We start from the raw sequence: 12233 nt of genomic DNA on the forward strand, positions 1-12233 counted from the left end.
AATGCCATCTGCTTTGCCTAACCTGGCAAGACTATTCGCGTCCTTTCCCTTGAGGAGCAGCGTGGGGAAAGTTGCCGCTGCGCGCCACGTTTCTCCCACTTCCCCAGGGCTCCAGGGGGCGCTGGAGGCGGGCGGGGGTAAATTCGCTGGCCGCCTGGCGTGGAGCAATCCTAGAGAGTGGGCTCACCCTCGGGGCTCGGGAGGGGCTCTTCCCCGCCCAGAAGGAGATTGCGGCGGCGCAAGGCCTCCGGCAGGGGGCGCGGGCCGCTGGGCGTCCCCCCGGGCTGCGGGTCGGTGGTCCCTCCCAGGCCGCGTGTGCGGTGCGTTGGCGCAGCCCGCTCCCTGCCCCCCCCCTCACCTCGTCACCTCCCCGCCCTCTCGGCGGGCCCCTGAGGTGCGCGGCGCAGGCGCGGACCGAGGCGGCCAAGGCAGTGCGGCCGCGGAGCCTACGCCGGTGACCCGGCGCGCAGGGCGTGGGGCGCGCGGAGGGAGAGAAGGGTGGGCCCAACACAGCGTCCGGGAGCGCTAGGGCCGGAGCAGCGCTGCCCGCCACCGTGCGTCCGCGGGAAGGACCGCCCGGCCCCTCCGCCCGCGCTCCGGCACCTCGGCAGCCACCGCTTCTGAGCTGCGCGTGGGCCGGCCGGGCGGGCCCGGGGGGACTGACTGGTGAGTATGAGGGAGGAGCGGGTGGGCCGGGCGCTGGACTGCTCCAGGGAACGCGGGCGTGCGGGCGCATCTTCCAACGGGAGAGGCTGGAGCTCCCTTTACACGGAAACTCTGCCTTCGTTATATAGCGGGATGGCGTTCCCCTCCCCCATCCCAGTGGCAGTTCCACCCCCTGCGCAGGAAGGCTTGGCCGGGCTCGCCTCGGCCCCCTACTGCCGTTGTCTTTACGGAATCTTTGGGGTCGGGGCTTGGGAGTCTCCTCGGCGCCGACTTCTGGGCCGGGCGAGGCTGGTGCGTGGCGCCGGGGTGGAAGCAGCTAAGTCCCGGGGACTCCTGCCGTGCGCCTCCGACTGGCATTTGTCTGGCTGCGTCCGGGCTCGGTACGCCCCTCGGTCCTCGGTGGCGCTGCGGCCCTGCCCGGCGGCTTCGTGACCTCCGGCAGCGAATCCCCGGGCTCGCGCAAAGAGTTGTAGCCGTCGAGAGCAGGCGTCTGATGCTGGCGCCCAAAGCCACCAGCCGAGAGTCGCTCCACTCGTTACAGTGCTTAGAAACCCTTTTTTGGTTTTAAGTACTGCCTAGGGAAACGAGTAATTTGAAGCAGTTTATACTTTTTTTTTTTTTTCCCCAAAGAGAAGGATTTATGCCGGACTGAAAAATAGCGAATCAAGTATGTAGTGACCGTGTGGTATTGCAGTAAAGACTGCCTCCACGTTGGACATGTAGTGGATTCTAGTTCAGGCTTTCCTGCAACATGTTTTGTTTCCATTCTTTACAATTTAAAGCGTATACTTATTTTAATGAGAACGAAAAAGAAAGTTTAACTCTTCTTAAACTCGTTAAAAATGGAGTTATTTACTGTAAAGACGTCTTATACCAATTAGGAAGAAAGACTACACATTGCATGAAAAGCCTTTTAAAATGTTTATTTGATCATTGCTGACTACCTGTTGTATGTATTGTATTTTGTGCATAGACATTCTTGTTGGTTGAAAAAAATGACAGGTGGAAAGATGTTGGTTTCTAGGTGATATAAAGTTTTAAAAACATTTTTCTGATTTTCCTGCAGTGACACGTATTACATATGTCGTTTGTATTTCGGGAGTGGGGGGGAACTGTGTGATAAGTTGCTTGTGATTCAGAATCTTCCTGCTAAGAAGACTAGTGAGCAAATGTTTCTGACGTCCTTGAGTAAAAAGCTAAGTTTTTTCAAGGCTGTTATGCACACAAAAGGCACATAAAAATGTTTGCTAAAATGAAGGATGGTTAGCATTTTTGGTCTTGAATAGGCATCTCACCATCGTGCTGAAAGGAAGTCTGATGGACATTTGGATATTGTTCGGCCCTAAGTAGGGGTCAAACCCTTCCTGATCCATGTGCCTACTCCTCTCACCTAACAGCATGAATCCAGGCCAGCATGCAACGTTAATTTTAATACCATGCTTGGTTTTCTTTTCTTACTTTTATTCTTCAAGTTCTAAAGAACTTGAGATACATTCTGAAATAACAAGAGACTACTTAACATGTTCGTCTGACAGTTGTCAGTGTTCTCCCTGATACTTTTAGAGTATTTAGAACGTGAAGTGTGAAGCTATATGAATCCTGGAAGTGTACAAAAGAGGTATTAGTAAGTCTTGAAATTTTAGTTTATTACATAAAGATAGTAATAGCTCTTTTTTTTAATTTTTGAGTGCCGTGAATTGAGATGGTTACTCAAGGAACAATTGTTTACATTGTTAGGTGAGGCATTTTGGTTTTTGTTTGTTCGGTTGGTTGGTTGGGTTTTTTTTTTTGAGACGGAGTTTCGCTCTTGTTGCCCAGGCTGGAGGACAATGATGTGATCTAGGCTCACCACAACCTCCGCCTTCCGGGTTCAAGCGATTCTCATGCCTCGGTCTCCCAAGTAGCTGGGATTACAGGCATGTGCCACCATGCCCGGCTAATTTTGTATTTTCAGTCGAGAGGGTGTTTCTCCATGTTGGTCAGGCTAGTCTTGAACTCCCGACCTCAGGTGATCTGCCCGCCTCGGCCTCCCAAAGTGCTGGGATTACAGGTGTGAGCCACCGTGCCCGGCGAGGTGAGGCATTTTAAATATTGGTATCATTTCTGTACATTTCATGGTTATCGGTTTCTTTAGGCTATTCCCTTTCCCTTCTCCCACCTAGTAGTTAAGAACTGGAAGCAAGATGTACATGCATTTCATCTCTGGTTCTCCCACTTATTAGTTGACTTAACTTTCACTAAGGCTGCTTCCATATCAGTAAAAATGTAAATGGGTTTGTTAGTAACACCTCCATGTACCTCACAGGACCATTTTGAAGATGAAGTAGAATAAGGGTTAGGAAAATGCTTAATAAACTGAAAAAGCACTATCTCATTCCCTGCTGTATTGTATCAGTTTAGTGCTGCTATACCCAGAACTTAGCGAAGCAGCAAAAATAGTATGTGCACCTCAACTAGAACACTTGTCATGTGTATCACCTTGATGTTAAGAGCATTATAGGCGGCGCGGTGGCTCATTCCTGTAATCCCAGCACTTTGGGAGGCCGAGGTGGGCAGATCACTTGAGGTCAGGAGTTGAAGACCAGCCTGGCTAACATGGTGAACCCCTGTCTCCCCTAAAAATACAAAAATTAGCTGGATGTGCTGGCGGGCACCTGTAATCCCAGCCACTCAGGAGGCTGAAGCAGGAGAATCGCTTGAGCTGGGGAGGCAGAGGTTGCAGTGAGCCAAGATCTCATCACTGCACTCCAGCCTGGGTGACAGAGCAAGACTCTGTTTCAAATAAATAAATAGATTGATAAATAAAATTGAGTAAACCTTTATTCAAATCCCAACCCCAGCATTTACTGAGTATCTAGCTTTGACTTTGCTGTGCCTCAGTTTCCTCATCAATAGCAGGAAGTAAATGATTTTGAGAGGGTGATGTGAAATGTGCATCTCATACGATTACATAGGATTAAATGAGATAAAGTATGTTCACAGCCTGGTACATAATTGGTGGTCAGTAAATTATTATCACTTTTACTTTAATTTCTTTTTTTGTTTTGTTTTGGTTTTTTGTTTCTGAGAGGGAGTCTTGCTCTGTTCCCCAGGCTGGAGTGCAGTGGCGTGATGTCAGCTCACTGCAGCCCTCCACCTCCCAGGTTCAAGCGATTCTCCTGCCTTAGCCTCTTGAGTAACTAGGATTGCAGGTGTGCACCATCACACCCCGCTGATTTTTGTATTTTTAGCAGAGACAGGATTTCACCATGTTGGCCAGGTTGGTCTCGATCTCTTGACTTGGGGTGATCCACGCACCTCGGCCTTCCAAAGTGCTGGAAGTATATGCGTGAGTCACTGTTCCTAGCAACTTTTATTTTTTAAATAAATAATCTATAAGGACTGTAACAGTTTAAAGTTTATAATTTGGGCCAGGCAAGGTGACTCACACCTGTAATCCCAGCACTTTCGGAGGCCAAGGTGGGCGGATCACCTGAGGTCAGGAGTTTGAGACCAGCCTGGCCAACGTGGTGAAACCCTGTCTCTGCTAAAAATACGAAAATTAGCCCCGTGTGGTGCCACGCGCCTGTAATCCCAGCTACTTGGGAGACTGAGGCAGGAGAATCGCTTGAACCCAGGAGGCTGAGGTTGCAGTGAGCTGAGCTCGAACCATTGCACTCCAGCCTGGGTGACAAGAGCAAAACTCCATCTCAAAAACAAAAAAAGGTTTATAATTTGATTTGCTTTCGTTATGCTTGCTTTCCTTATGGATGAATAAATTAATTCAGATTCATATTTTTGGGTATCAAAAGATTTAACTATAGGTCAGTCATGAGACTCTCAAAAAAAAACTGTAGAATTTGAATCATTTCAAAGAAATGTGGAAATTTACATATAATCACATTTATCAATATATACAGTTTTTAGTATGTAGTACATTATTTTCAAAATAATATATCTTAATTAGTTCTGTATAACTTTCCAGTTGATTAAAGATCTGATGCCATTGTATTATTCAGTACCAGAAATGACCTATATTTTTTCCTTACTAACTTCTTTCATGTTTTACTTACAGGCATTTTTTACCATCTACGGAAACTTATTGTAATTCATTTTTCCTCACTCCAGTAGTAAGAATTACACCAAGTAAGTAGACTGTATTGAAACTAATTAATTTTATAAGTTAATGAGAATTTAATTGGACAATGGTTACTGCACCTGTTGTGTTCTCAGTGGAACGTTCAATGTGACCTCATAAATAGAAAAATGATTTTTTTCTTGAAAATTATTTATATTCTGATCTATGTGATGAGTACTTTTTTTCTGGAAGCCAGGAGGCCGGTACATATTTGTGACGATATTTTTTTTTTAAAGGAAATGTCTCCACTTTTAGCTTGAAAACTACATGAAAATATTTCCAATGGTAGGAATTGTGCCTGTAAAACTCCTAATGTGGTGCCATAGGCATAATGTTTCTTTTTTTATATATACACAAAATGACTTAAGCATTTGATTTATTGTAATTATCCAGTTCTCACAATTTATATCAACATTTGAAAAAGAATTTTTTAACCTCCGTAAGAAAGAAAACAGAAATCAGTTTCTGCCTTGAAACCTGATTGGAAAGCAATCTGAAATACAAACAGAGGCATTGTTTAACATTTTTGTTATACCATAGATTTTCAAGTGGCTCACACATTTGTTATTGCCAGTAAATTCTTCAGTTAGAATTTTTATAATGGCATTAACAGTTGTTATTTGTGACGTATTTGTTAATTTTTTTTTTCATTTTTTAGATTGAAAAGATATGAATGAGTATCCTAAAAAAAGAAAAAGGAAGACTCTACACCCTTCTCGTTATTCAGGTCAGCATGTAATTAATTTATTTTGAAGTTGGGTATGGATTAATTCCCACAAAATTATATTCTCATCCATTTTCTCCTGAGTGATCAGATAAGACTTAAGTATCTGGGTCAATTTTTAGGTAAAAGAACGGTTTAAATACATTCTCTGAATATATATTCCTTATTGTCTGCCATGTGCTAGGCACACATAAGAACTTTACAGACATTATTTTATTCCTCACAACTCTATGGGTTATAAATATTTAAAATTAGATAGCCAAGGTTATTTACTTATATAGCATAATTGGGATTTGCATGTCTGATTCCTAAGCTGTGCTTAAGACACAGTAATGACAACCTTAGTAGAAAATATTTTACATTATTGGGGAAAAAAGACTTTATCCTATTACTTTTGGAAATGTAAACTTTCATTCATTCTGAATGTGTAATTTTATTTATTTAATTTTTTTAGACATTGTCTCACTCTATAGCCCAGGCTGGAGTGCAGTGGCATGATGTCAGCTCACTGCAACCTCTGCCTCCTGTGTTCAAGTGATTCTCCTGCCTCAGCCTCCCAAGTAGCTGGGATTACAGGCGTGTACCACCACACCCAGCTAATTTTTTGTATTTTTAAAGTAGAGATGGGGTTTCACCATGCTGGCCAGGCTGGATGACTGTGTAATTTTAGATCCTTTGATTGAGGTTGGCTCTGCTGTGTTGGCAGTATAAGAAAAGGGGTCTTTGTGGCCGTCTCTCATACACCTCGCATACATTTACTTCGGACCATCTCAGTCTTACCTATTAGTCTACCCAGCCTACACATTCTTCATTTCTGAAGAAATTAATCCTAGTATACTGCTTACTGGCCCTTCCTATACAAGACTTGAAATGACTATATTCAGAAGCCCTAAGTGGTCTTCAGCATTTCCCCTATGTAATAACCTTTCTCTGCATGACATGGCACACCTTCCTGGTGTTTATTTCACTGTTTTGTGCAGTTAATACAGTGTTTATCATATATTTTTATTTTGTGTGATTCTGAGTATAAAACAAATGTATCCTTGTGTATTTCAAAGTTGTTACGTTTTAAAGTATGTAATTTGTGGTTCTTTCAAAGTCCAATGTCAGTATCAGATCTGAAATATAAAAGCTTTAAAAGTTGAAAATATATAGTATTTTCATTACAGATACTGTAACATTAAGAACATCTGTGTATGTTAGATAACGGGAAGTTTCTCATTAAATGTGTATGTTTACTGTGCTTGAAATATTTTTCATTTTGTTTTCAGATTCCTCTGGAATAAGCAGAATTGCAGATGGATTCAATGGAATTTTCTCTGATCATTGTTACAGTGTCTGTTCTATGAGACAGCCAGATTTAAAATATTTTGACAACAAAGGTACATCTAATATTTTTGAAAATATGTTTCTTTAAACTGCTTTTACATTTTTTATTCCTTACTTGAAAATGTGGATAAAATGTGGATTGATGATTTCAAAACAGACAAGTCTTTGAAATTTGTTATAATGTAAGAAAGCAAAGTTGTATTTTTTTAAGAAAGCAAGTAATTTTAATTCTTCTTTTTTTTTTTTTTTTTTTTTTTTTGAGATGGAGTCTCACTTTGTTGCCCAGGCTGGAGTGCAGCAGCATGATCTCGGCTCATTGCAACCCCTGCCTCCCGGGTTCAAGTGATTCTCCTGCCTCAGCCTCCTGAGTAGCTGGGGTTACAGGAGTGCGCCACCACGCTCAGCTAATTTTTGTATTTTTAGTAGAGATGGTTTCACCATGTTGGTCAGGCTGGTCTCAAATTCCTGACCTCATGAACTGCCAGCCTTGGACTCCCAAAGTGCTGGGATTACAGGCGTGAGCCACCGTGCCCGGCTATAATTTTAACTTTTAACATTATTTCTGATATATAAATAAAAAGGTGTACTCTCGTAAGTCCATTTTTTTGAAGGGAGTGGGGTTGCGGGGAGACAGTCTTCATTCTGTCACCCATGCAGACATGTCTCACTCTATGGATTATGGCTCACTGCATTCTTGACCTCTTGAACTAAAGCATTCCTCCCACTCAGCCTTTTGAGTAGCTGGGACTACAGGCATGCCCAATGATGCCTGGCTAATTTTTAAAATTTTTTTGTAAAGACGGGGTCTTGCTGTGTTGCTCAGGCTGGTCTTGAACTCCTGGCCTCAAGCAATCCTCCCATGTCGGCCTCACAGAGTGCTGAGCCACGGCTCTCAGTCCTAAATCCACTTTAGTTGGTTAGGAATTGGTGGCAAAGCAGGAGTGACTCAGAGTTGGGAGTATTTATCTTGAAAGGTTAAGAATAGTGTTAGACACAGTTCTACTCAGCTATACCACATAGTGTGGAAGAAAAGAACAGAGGGTGATTTGGTATTTTTCAATCTTGGATCTTCTGTTGGCTCTGTTCTAGAGCATTGGTGAACGATAACAATTTACAACTTGCACTTAAACTTCTTCTGCAACCAGATTGTCCCAGTTCCCTTGAGTTCCGTTACAGGCACAGAAATATAAATTACAAAAATCATGTAGAGTTGGAGACATCAGTATGAATTCATGTTTAGCTTACTATAGATTCAGATGGCTACATACAGAATGCTTGTAGATATGTGTGTGTGTATATATACGTATGGTACTGTACACACACACACTTTTTGCTCTGTTAGCTGAGAGGGTCTAAAAGAAATGACATCCAGAAGCAGTGAGCATGAGCACAGTGAGTGCCCAGGTCTTGGTTTCTAATGCCATTCTTTAGTGAAAAGAACTAGGCCTCCTTGGAAAAATGGCTGATTCTAGGTCTGGGGCAGGAAATACACAAGATGAACCTGGAGCATTTTGTAGTGCTGGAAAATAGGAAAAGTACTTAAAAAAACCCAAACACACGCACTTGACAGGGGCATGCTAAAGGAGCACAAGTCAACTTAAAGAGCTCCCGGTAGCCAAAACTGAAAACTATTTGAGGACAAAAAATTATAACCCAGAGTATAAAATATCCATGAATTCATGCTGTTATAAATTATTAAATAGAGGAGAAGAGGCAAATCTGTGCAGAAGAATTTCAAATTATTAGACTTCATTTTAACCAAAAGGCCAAGAAACAATAAACTCCAGATTATTTATGTAGCTACTCCTCCCTCTGGGAGATGGAATATAAGTCTGTACTCCTTAACATGGACTGCACATAGTGACTTCTTACAAAGGGTAAAGTATGGAAAATAAAAGCACAACTTTAGGCCAGGCACGGTGGCTCACGCCTGTAATCCCAGCACTTTGGGAGGCTGAGGTGGGCAGATCACCTGAGGTCAGGAGTTCGAGACCAGCCTCAACATGGAGAAACCCCGTCTCTACTAAAAATACAGAATTAGCCGGGCGTGGTGGTGCATGCATGTAATCCCAGCTGCTCGGGAGGCTGAGGCAGGAGAATTGCTTGAACCTGGGAGGCGGAGGTTGCGGTGACCTGAGATCACGCCATTGCACTCCAACCTGGGCAACAAGAGCAAAACTCTGTCTCAAAAAAAAAAAGGACAACTTTACAGTGTTGAAACCTGATAAATACTTAGGTGATCAAGATCAACATCAGCAACCATAAATCATATTGATAGTATGTACCCTTAAATAAGAAGTGATGAAAATGGCAATTTACCTCTGGTCTATCTCCCAGTAACCCGTAATTCCAGCCTAATCATTTAAAAAAAAGAAAGCGACAAATTCCATTAGCAAGGCATCCTACAGAATACCTGATTAGTACTCCTGAAGGAGTGAGAAACTGCCACAGCCAACAATAGCCTAGAGAGACATGGCACCTTAATGGAATGTGGTATCCTGGAACAGAAAGGGGATATTAGGTTAAAAACTAAGGACATCTAGATGACTTTATTAATAAGATATCAGTATTGGTCATTAATTTTAACAAATGTGCCATACTAATGTTAGATGTTAGTAGTGGGGAAACTGGGATACATGGGACCTCTCCATACTATCCTCTCAGATTTTTCTGTAATTCTAAAACTATTCTAAAAAATAAAGTCTATTTTAAGAAAACATGATGGATGGGCTGGGTGTGGTGGCTCATGCCTATAATCCCAGGTCTTTGGGAGGCCAAGGTGAGAGGATCACTTGAGGCCAGGAGTTCAAGACCAGGCTGGACGACATAGCAAGACTCCATCTCAAAAAACAAGAATTACCTAGGCTTGGTGGTGCATGCCCATAGTCCTAGCTACTCAGGAGGCTGAGGCTGAAGGATCACTTGAGCCAGGAGTTTGAGGCTTCAGTGAGTGAGCCACAATCATGCCACTGTACTCCAGCCTTGGCAGACAGAGCAAAACTTGCTCCCTCGCAAAATGTTGAATCCTAGTTTTCACTATTAACCTGTATTTCAGTTCCCCCGTGCTACCTTTGAAACACTGGGGCTGAGCTGCGGATATAAAGACTTATTCAAACTCAGTAATTTAAACCTAAAATCCTAAGAAACTTCAAAAAGTGTAATCTGGTTCAAATGGGGCATCATTTCTAAAGCATTTGCTTGTTTGAGCAGATTTTCTGTGTCTGTGGTATATAGATAATTTTCTTTTTGTGACTAAATCCAAGTCTTAGTTCCTGTTGGAATTCAAAATTGTATTTAAAAATTGATGCTTCGTTCTATAATGAATGCTTTGATTATATAAATAATAAGTATTCTTCCAAATTCCTTTTTACAGGTGATGATTCTGATACCGAGACATCAAATGACTTGCCAAAATTTGCAGATGGAATCAAGGCCAGAAACAGAAATCAGAACTACCTGGTTCCCAGTCCTGTACTTAGAATTCTAGACCACACTGCCTTTTCTACAGGTTGGGGGAACTAATTAATAGCATTGATACATTTTGTATTGGTGAATTTTTTAAAAAGTGCATGCAATAAATTTCTTTTTGCCCAGTTGTAGTTCACAGATCTTACTTAGTTATAGTCATATAATAGGTTTGTTTTATTCTTCAGAAAAATCTGCTGATATTGAAATTTGTGATGAAGAGTGTGACTCACCTGAATCAGTCAACCAGCAGACCCAAGAGGAGAGTCCTATAGAAGTTCACACTGCTGAAGATGTTCCAATTGCTGTAGAAGTGCATGCGATTTCTGAGGATTATGATATAGAGACAGAAAACAATTCCTCTGAGAGTCTCCAAGACCAAACTGATGAAGAACCACCAGCTAAACTTTGTAAAATTCTTGACAAGAGCCAAGCTTTGAATGTGACTGCCCAGCAGAAATGGCCTTTACTGAGAGCTAATAGCAGTGGCCTCTATAAATGTGAACTTTGTGAGTTTAACAGCAAATATTTTTCTGACTTAAAGCAGCATATGATCCTGAAGCATAAACGTACTGATTCAAATGTGTGTCGAGTATGCAAGGAAAGTTTCTCTACTAATATGCTTCTGATAGAACATGCCAAACTACATGAAGAGGATCCCTACATTTGTAAATACTGTGATTATAAGACAGTAATTTTTGAGAACCTCAGCCAGCACATTGCAGACACCCATTTTAGTGATCACCTCTATTGGTGTGAACAGTGTGATGTACAGTTCTCCTCAAGCAGTGAACTCTACCTACATTTCCAGGAGCACAGCTGTGATGAACAGTACTTGTGTCAGTTCTGTGAACATGAAACTAATGATCCAGAAGACTTGCATAGCCATGTGGTAAATGAGCATGCCTGTAAGTTAATAGAGTTAAGTGATAAGTATAACAATGGAGAACATGGACAGTATAGCCTCTTAAGCAAAATTACCTTTGACAAATGTAAAAATTTCTTTGTATGTCAAGTATGTGGTTTTCGGAGTAGACTTCATACAAATGTTAACAGACATGTTGCTATTGAACATACTAAAATTTTTCCTCATGTTTGTGATGACTGTGGGAAAGGCTTTTCAAGTATGCTAGAATATTGCAAGCATTTAAATTCACATTTATCTGAAGGGATTTATTTATGTCAATATTGTGAATATTCAACAGGACAAATTGAAGATCTTAAAATTCATCTAGACTTCAAGCATTCAGCTGACTTACCTCATAAATGTAGTGACTGCTTGATGAGGTTTGGAAACGAAAGGGAATTAGTAAGTCACCTTCCAGTCCATGAGACAACGTGATTATTCTCTTTAACTTACAGAAAGTTTAAAATAATAAATTCAGCCTTATTTTGAAGATGATTAAATGGATGATTGTAAACACAACTTATGAAATTTGCCTTTAACAGGTAACTTTTGTAAATTATAAAATTTTATTGGCATTGCTCCGTTTTCAGTATATAAATATATCTTTAATGTGGTATTTTCAATTGCGTGATAGTTTGTAGTTTTAACCACTCTTGGTGACTGTCATCCTGTTTCTTGCATGTGCTCGATTTCATGAATTGAAAAGAAACAAATGTATTGAAATGAGCTGCAGTTTTCCTTCCTTAACCATGGGTGCTAGTAACTTTTTCTTTTTAAAACTCAAGACGATACTAGTTTTTTTGTGTATGAAGAACTAAAATGCAATATACAATTAAGTCCACGGATACTCTCATTAATAAGAAATAACACTAGGAAGCCACTGTTATCACAGGAAGAAAAGATTTGGTTTTCATGGCAGTCTGTTTTTTAAAAAAAATTTTTTTTGAGCCCCTGTCTATTGTTGAATATTTTAAGATGGGATGAGAGAGGAACTAATAAGGGCTTACACAATAATAAATAACTAT

At 41.4% G+C, this 12233-nt stretch overlaps 1 protein-coding gene across 2 annotated transcripts; it reads left to right on the plus strand.

The window, feature by feature from the left end:
• Positions 1-391: 391 nt before the first annotated feature.
• ZNF639 (zinc finger protein 639) lies at positions 392-12233 on the plus strand. 2 transcript variants are annotated; one of them, XM_033211760.1, is made up of 6 exons: positions 392-666; positions 4721-4791; positions 5442-5510; positions 6779-6889; positions 10210-10344; positions 10490-11934. In XM_033211760.1, the coding sequence occupies exons 3-6, from the start codon at positions 5453-5455 to the stop codon at positions 11641-11643; spliced, it is 1458 nt and encodes a 485-aa protein (XP_033067651.1). In that variant the 5' UTR covers positions 392-666; positions 4721-4791; positions 5442-5452; the 3' UTR covers positions 11644-11934. The 2 variants fall into 2 exon arrangements, with proteins under 2 accessions (XP_033067651.1, XP_033067652.1); XM_033211761.1 differs by lacking the exon at positions 392-666 and adding an exon at positions 1491-2284 and having other exon boundaries at positions 10490-12233.

This window comes from Trachypithecus francoisi, unplaced genomic scaffold (assembly GCF_009764315.1).
Source record: "Trachypithecus francoisi isolate TF-2019V2 unplaced genomic scaffold, Tfra_2.0 Lachesis_group0, whole genome shotgun sequence".
In the NCBI taxonomy this organism is placed as follows: Eukaryota; Metazoa; Chordata; class Mammalia; order Primates; family Cercopithecidae; genus Trachypithecus; species Trachypithecus francoisi.